General features: G+C 32.9%; 1 protein-coding gene across 1 annotated transcript; it reads left to right on the top strand.

Moving 5' to 3' along the window:
* Positions 1 to 432: 432 nt before the first annotated feature.
* Positions 433 to 4,611, top strand: LOC123913577 (non-specific phospholipase C1). The gene is made up of 3 exons (XM_045964362.1): positions 433 to 1,727; positions 3,119 to 3,295; positions 4,064 to 4,611. The coding sequence occupies exons 1-3, from the start codon at positions 626 to 628 to the stop codon at positions 4,363 to 4,365; spliced, it is 1,581 nt and encodes a 526-aa protein (XP_045820318.1). The 5' UTR covers positions 433 to 625; the 3' UTR covers positions 4,366 to 4,611.
* The last annotated feature ends 2,968 nt before the right edge of the window (positions 4,612 to 7,579 follow it).

Here is a 7,579-nt window from a genome sequence, read left to right as displayed (position 1 = left end):
ACCCATTTGAGTCCATATCTAACTAATTAAATAATTAATTAATTCTAAATAGAAATCTAATAGCCTTTTAACTTTATTTGATCACTTAATCAATTTAGGCTCTTAATTGATAAATAGCTAATATAATTAATATAAATATATATGCCCACATAATAATTATTGGAATATAATAATTAAATAATATAAAATATTCCAACACTGCGGTCTTCCCTATCAAGTTCAGCGTCAATCATCACTAAACCAACTAACGATTGGTAAAAAAAAAAAAAAATTGCCGTACGGTATGAAAAAATTATTGTGCACAAAATAATAGATCTGATTTTTCAAATGAAAATTAAGTCAAAAAAAGATTTTTCAAATGAAAATTGTGGTTGTTGGAATATGCACGTACTCCTACTACCTACATAAATAAATTTGGAGATATTTCATTTTACTAGAGAAAGATAAAGACATGAACAACGGATCCTTATTTTGAAAGCATATACCATAAATCATTTTCATAATCTCATCACTTCACTTTATTATAAAGCGTAGTAGAAGTAACTTACCACAAAAAAAAAAATAAATAAAACAACTCTTCACTATTACTACTTCTCAATTCTTATCTAATCACCGACCACCGGAGATGAATCTCCGGCGACTCCCTTTCTCTCTTTTCCTCTTCCTCTACCTCCTCCTCTCCCCCACCGCCGCCGACCAAACCCTCCACCGCAAAAAACACAAAATCTCCGGCCCAATCAAAACCGTAGTAGTCATCGTCATGGAAAATCGTTCCTTCGACCACGTCCTCGGTTGGCTCAAATCAACCCGACCCGACATTGACGGACTAACCGGAACCGAATCAAATCCAATCAAAGTCTCAGACCCTTCTTCCCCCAAAATCCCCGTCTCAAACGACGCCGTTTTCATCGACTCCGATCCCGGTCACTCATTTCAAGCCATACGAGAACAAATATTCGGATCCAATGAAAGCTCCGCTAACCCGGCTCCAATGAACGGTTTCGCTCAACAAGCCGAACAAACTCTAAAAGGAAGTTCGAAATCCGTTATGTCTGGGTTCAAACCGGAGCTTCTTCCGGTTTACACAAAACTCGCTAACGAATTCACGGTTTTCGATAAATGGTTCGCTTCGGTTCCCGCTTCAACTCAACCGAACCGGTTTTACGTTCATTCCGCTACTTCTCACGGTGCTATGAGTAACGTTAAGAAGAATCTCATCCATGGTTTTCCTCAACGCACAATTTTCGATTCTCTTAACGATAACGGTATCAATTTCGGTATATATTACCAAAATATCCCTGCAACACTATTTTTCAAAAGCTTGAGAAAATTGAAGAACACTGTGAAGTTTCATAGCTATGGTTTGAAGTTTAAGACACATGCTATGAAAGGGAAGTTACCTAATTATGTGGTGGTTGAGCAGCGTTACTTCGATATCAAGTTATCTCCGGCGAATGATGATCATCCTTCGCATGATGTGGCTGTTGGACAGAGATTTGTGAAGGAAGTTTATGAGATATTGAGGAAAAGTCCTCAGTGGAAAGAAATGGCGATTTTGATTACTTATGATGAACATGGTGGGTTTTATGATCATGTTCCTACACCTGTTGAAGGTGTTCCTAATCCTGATGGGATTATTGGACCTGCTCCGTATTATTTTAGGTTTGATAGGTTGGGTGTTCGTGTTCCGACTTTTCTTATTTCTCCTTGGATTGATAAGGGTACAGGTATGTTTTACAAAGTTTGAATTTTTGTGGTGTTTTGTTTTTGTGTTGATTTTTGATATTGTTGTAGAGTAGTGATGTGTAGAATTATGCAACTATTGATATTGTAGAGAATAGCTTTTAATTATGGCTGCGATTGATGCAACTTTAATAGAGGTTTTGTTGCGGTCGCATAGACATCAAAAGCTTTGATGTCGCAGCTTAGATTGTGGTTACAGATCAATTTTTAATATTGTGGTCTTTGTTCATTGCTAAGTGCTAATGGTTTTTTGGTTTTGAGGTTGTCTTAATTAGGACGGTTCAATTCAAGTTTTAAGAAAGATAATTTTCCTTTGTTTTCAAAATTTTGTTGGTGATATTTTGGTAGTAAGTGTTATTTTATCGTTATTCTTGAGAATTTAATGCAGATTGGGTAGTTGTTGTACCTCTATTGACTTGGTTGAAGTATACTTCGGTCTTTGAAAATGTACATACAGAATGCTTAGATTTATTTGGTTGTTTAGAGGATGGTATTTGGAAGACATAACTATTTAATAACTTTATGTAGCTTTGTACTTGCTTTTATTGAAGTTATTTTAGGGTGTAGATTGTGGTTGCTGATCTATTTTTAATACCGTGGTCTTTTTATCTTTGAGGTTGTCTCCATTGTGAAGGTCCAACTCAAGTTTGAAGGATTTTTTTGTTTTGTTTTCGGAATTATAGTAGTGAGATTTTGGTAGCAAGTTTTATTTTATTTTTTCTCTTCAGAATTTGATGCTAATTGAGTAGTTGTTTGTACCTCTAGACTTGGTTGAAGTATACTTTCTGCTTGAAGATGTACATACAGAATGCTTAGATTTATTTGGTTTTTTTAGAGGATGGTATTTTGAAGACAAAACTGTTTGATAACTTTATGTGGCTTTGTTGAAGTAATATTTGGGTCTGGCTCTACATGAGTTTTGCACTTGAGCTGATTTGACGTACCGTTATCCTTATTTATTGGGGTTTTTATTTTGCATTGTATAGAAGTGATGTACTAAATGTGTAGTATACCGAAAACTAATTTTGCTCATCTTTGTATATACTGTAGTTTTCATTTGTTTTATATTTCACTATGTTGCTGTTGTTGATTTCTTATTGTTGCTTCTGTTCATGGTGTTTTGAACTTTCTGTACATCGTTTGGACATCTTCTAGAGATTTTCATTCTCAATCCGCTAGAACCAGTCAACAAGGCTGAATAATTTTCCAGAGCAGTAACTGTGTTTGGATATGTCATAAGCTGTGTCTTATTACTCAAAACTATGTTTTGATTATTTCAGTGCCGGTTAATGACCTCTTGTTTTGATCACCTTTTCTGAGCATAAGTTGGCTCTTGATTTAATGTAATTAATTAATATAACTTGTTTGCTTGCAGTGATTCATAGACCTGATGGTCCGACACCATATTCTCAATATGAGCATTCATCTATTCCTGCCACAGTAAAGAAGCTTTTCAATTTAAAATCTAATTTCTTGACGAAGAGAGATGCATGGGCTGGTACCTTCGAGAAATACTTTTACATCCGAGATACTCCTCGTGATGATTGTCCAGGTTTGCATCTACTTCTTTGATTGTTACATTTGACTACAGCAATCTTGGCACTCTATCAGGGTAGTAAATTCATCTTTAGTCTCATTTTGATCCCCCGAATGAAAGTAACATTTTCCAATGACCAAATATATATATTTGTATCAAAATTTGGTTCAAAAGAAAAATTTAACTTCGAATTGTTATGTCACATTCTGTATTGTTTTGCTAAATATCATAGTTCTCCTTGATCTTGTTATTTACTCTTGCTGAGAATGAAAAAAGGAAAACTCATAGCATAATCGTTTTGGTATGAAGGGGAAAAAAACCATTCAATCTGTGTTGACTAATAAACTCCGAACTTCGGAAAAAACACGTATTTCCACATTTTTCGATCTCAGCCGTTAAACTGAGATCGGATGGTTTAGATTACACAATAATAAAATCAGTTTAAAACTATCTCGACCGTTAAATTCAAATCCGAAGCTACCCTCCGTGACAATAAATCCAATATAGACACCAGTCTAGTCTAGGAAGAGCTATGTTTGGGTGCAGTCTTAGAAATTTCCTGTATATGATTTACTAACTGCAATGAGAAATTAGTAAGTTTCCACTTCTGTCTCCATCTTAAAAGTAATTTTGGAAGTATATTGAAATGCCAAGGATACAATTATTATACATAAAAGGGTCCAAAATATTTCTGTCCTTTTTCTAATTAGAGCCTTTTAATGTTATTGATATGTTTTCCAACATTATTATGTATTAATATGATCTGTGATATCTTTTGTATAGAAACACTTCCGGAAGTCGATACTGCTTTAAGGCCATTTGGAGCAAAGGAAGATTCAAGTCTGTCAGAATTCCAAATGGAACTGATCCAGCTTGCATCTCAGCTGAACGGCGATTATGTACTCAATTCCTATCCAAATATTGGGAAAAGAATGACAGTGAAAGAAGCAAATAGGTATGCAGAAGATGCAGTGAAGAGGTTTCTTGAAGCTGGAAAGGCTGCACTTAAAGCTGGTGCTAATGAATCTGCCATTGTAACAATGAGGCCTTCCCTTACTAGCAGAGTTCCTGTGGAATCTTACTAAATCTTTCACAACTCTGAGCTGTAAATATAGCAGTAGTAATGTAGTATATATATTTAGCAATTAGCTTGTTCCATATTATATTTAAGAAAGATATACTACTAATGGTCTTGGTGAAAGTATTTTCAGTTCAAGAACAATTAATCAGACAATTGTTTAGTTATGGTAAAAATGACTGTTTGGTTATCGACTTAATCACCACCGTGTTGGATTGTTCTTAAATTGAAATGAATTTTACCAATAAATTTTTATTGTGTAAGTTTTTGTTAAATTTGCGCCACACTATGAAAGATTTAAAATAAAAATTCTGAAAATATTTTACTATATTTGCTTAGACACCCATCTTCTGAAACAAAACAATAGTATGTAATTATGTATCATATGTAGCAGTACTGATAAGCAATTCCTTTATCAAATTGGATTTTCTCCTTCCATTTATGAGCCATCGTTAAGCAATTTTTTAAAAATTTATTCACATTTTGTTTTAGGGTTGTGTCTATGGTGGAGGACCATCATAGTAAGTGGTCCACAATGGACAATGTTTAACAATCATTGAATCAAACAAGTGCATAGAAATTATCATGACATGCAGACAGTGAAAACAACCCCTTTCTCCCTCTATATGTCTTCACCGTCCCTTCTCACTTCACAATGGCTTGCCCCCCCTACAACACAAAAATGAGGGTGTACAATACATCCAATAGTTTAGAATTATGAGTATTGTGAAACTCCAATACATTTTCAATACATGTGTGAATCTTGGGTCAAATTTTCACATTACAATCATCAATTTGACTCTGACATATGTTAAACGAGCTTGAATCTTATGCAAAACGTTAGCACAAAAGATGAGGGTGTTCAAATCCATTTATACATCCAACTGTTTAGGAACTTGAACAATGCGAGACTCGAATACAATTTCAATATAAGCTCAAGGGATGAGTGTCCAAACACATTTATACACCCAACTGTTCAAGCAATGAGCAATGTAAGTCTCAAATACAACTTCAATACTCACATTCACGCCTAACATAGATCCTTCGTCCAATTTCACGTCCCTATCCTTAACTTGACTCTGATACCATATTAACGATATGAATTTACAATATAATAAGACTAACCCACATAGGTTATACTAAAATATTATTTAACATTGATGCTTTGTTGTGAACCCTAATTTCACCTAAAAATTGAAACCCAATTTTTTCACTCAAAAGAACGAGGAGAGTATACTTTCTTCTTCAATAGAGGAAACTTTTATCAGCTATTAAGTTCCAGTCCCATTTTCTATCATCTTCCCAAAGTTAAAATTTCTATCAACCTCCCAAAGTTAAAATAGTAGGTGAATTGCACATTAACATACATTTCACGGATATGAAATGAGCATGACTAAGCAAATTTGAATATATTAGATTATAAAACATGACTGAAGTTAGCATATACCAAACTGAAAATGATGGAACAGATCACAACAAAGACAATATAATAATGTGCATTATTCCTTCTATTGTGAAAAAAAATAAATTGTGGTTCTTAAAACTTAAAAGATGAAAACAAGATAAAAAGAAAATCATACTCTATAAAAAATTATTTTCAATCAATTTTATTTGTATTTTTTCTTGCAAAAATAGGACCCAATAAAATAGGAAATTGTCATCATAAAAATGATTTAACTTGACTATCAAATCAATTTTCAATTTTGGTGGATATTAAAGATCAAACCATATGTGCATTATGGTCAAATCATCAAAGCTATTATTCAAATAAACTTTGACTGCATGTAATATTGGACCAACGTTTTTGTGATAGAGAAATAAAATAAGACTAATAGAGCTTCTTGTTCAGCAATCGATCTTATTAGAACAAAAAACATCGTTTTCTTTGTTATCTCTACGGTGTGAAAAGATGAAGCTCACACTAGAGTCTGCAGTCTGCACCAAATAGTAATGAAAATTGGATGCATTTTCACTCTGTATGGCCTACTTGTGTTGTGTCCATACTCTAACTAAACCACATCGTCTCTTCCTACCAATTTGCAAACTCTTGTTTCAAAATTATTTATTTATTTATTTATAATTGTTTTAAAATTATTTATTTTTACATACATATCAAGAAAAAAAAATTATAAAAATTTGTGTTTTCCTATAATACCTTTAATTATTTACCGTCTCATTTTGACTTATTTATCTCTTTGTAATAACTGTTTATAATATTATTAATAAAAAAGACAAAATAGATATGATAGTGCATGAGTGGGTAGTTTAACTGGTTTGAGGTAAAAGTTTTGGTGGAAAAAAATATAGATATGCACTGATTACGTAAAATAGTTTTATATTGATATCTAACGAGCATCTTGTATTTTGAAATTATTTGTATGATATATGATATGACAAATTGATGGTTTTATATTAAATGATCATGTAAAAATGCTTTATAATGTCAGTACATACACATTTAACTCATAAAATAATAGTACAACATTGAATTTTGAAAATAAGTAGAGTCTCTTTTTCTAAAAAAAACAATTAAAAACTTACAACACTTAAATGAGATGTAGCGGGTTCAATCTCTGTCTTGGATATGCAACACTGTTAAAATTTTTAGGGAAAATTTACCACTTATTTGGGTCCCACAAGGCTTGAGGGATTAACCTTTGCAGTTGTACGCAAATGATACTCGGATACACAAAAAAAAAAAAACAATTAAAAAGAAATAAATGGATCGCTATATAAATGAAGCCAATAAACCAAAGTCTTATATATGGCTTATAAATAACTTGTGTAGTGTAGCCTCCTCAATAAAATCAATATCATTCATCTATTACAAATTTACAAATCTCACTATGATCATGAAAATGGCTCTATCAAGGAGACTACAAGGTTACTCAAAGATGGATAAGGAAGACTCAGAAGTGAGAAAGCATAGAGAAGCACAATTCTTGATATACAAAGCATTAGAGAAAGTTGATTCTCGTAGAAAGCCATCATGCTTGAGGATCAAAATATTCAAGCTAAAGATTAAATTAGGGAACAGTTGTAGGAGGATCAAGAAGAGATTTTTCCTCAAGTGTCATAGAACTTGGAGCTTGTTTTATTAATACTTCCTCCCTCTTGGTTCCTGTTGTACTTCTTGATTTCTTTGATACTCCCTCTGGTCTCAGATATGAGCAACAAAAAAAAAAATTCTCCAGGTTCATTGAATAAGTGTATATTATGAA

The sequence above is a fragment of the Trifolium pratense genome, linkage group LG3 (assembly GCF_020283565.1).
Source record: "Trifolium pratense cultivar HEN17-A07 linkage group LG3, ARS_RC_1.1, whole genome shotgun sequence".
Taxonomy (NCBI): Eukaryota; Viridiplantae; Streptophyta; class Magnoliopsida; order Fabales; family Fabaceae; genus Trifolium; species Trifolium pratense.
The sequence above is the reverse complement of the archived record's forward strand: the minus strand, read 5'-3'. Positions and strand labels throughout refer to the sequence as shown.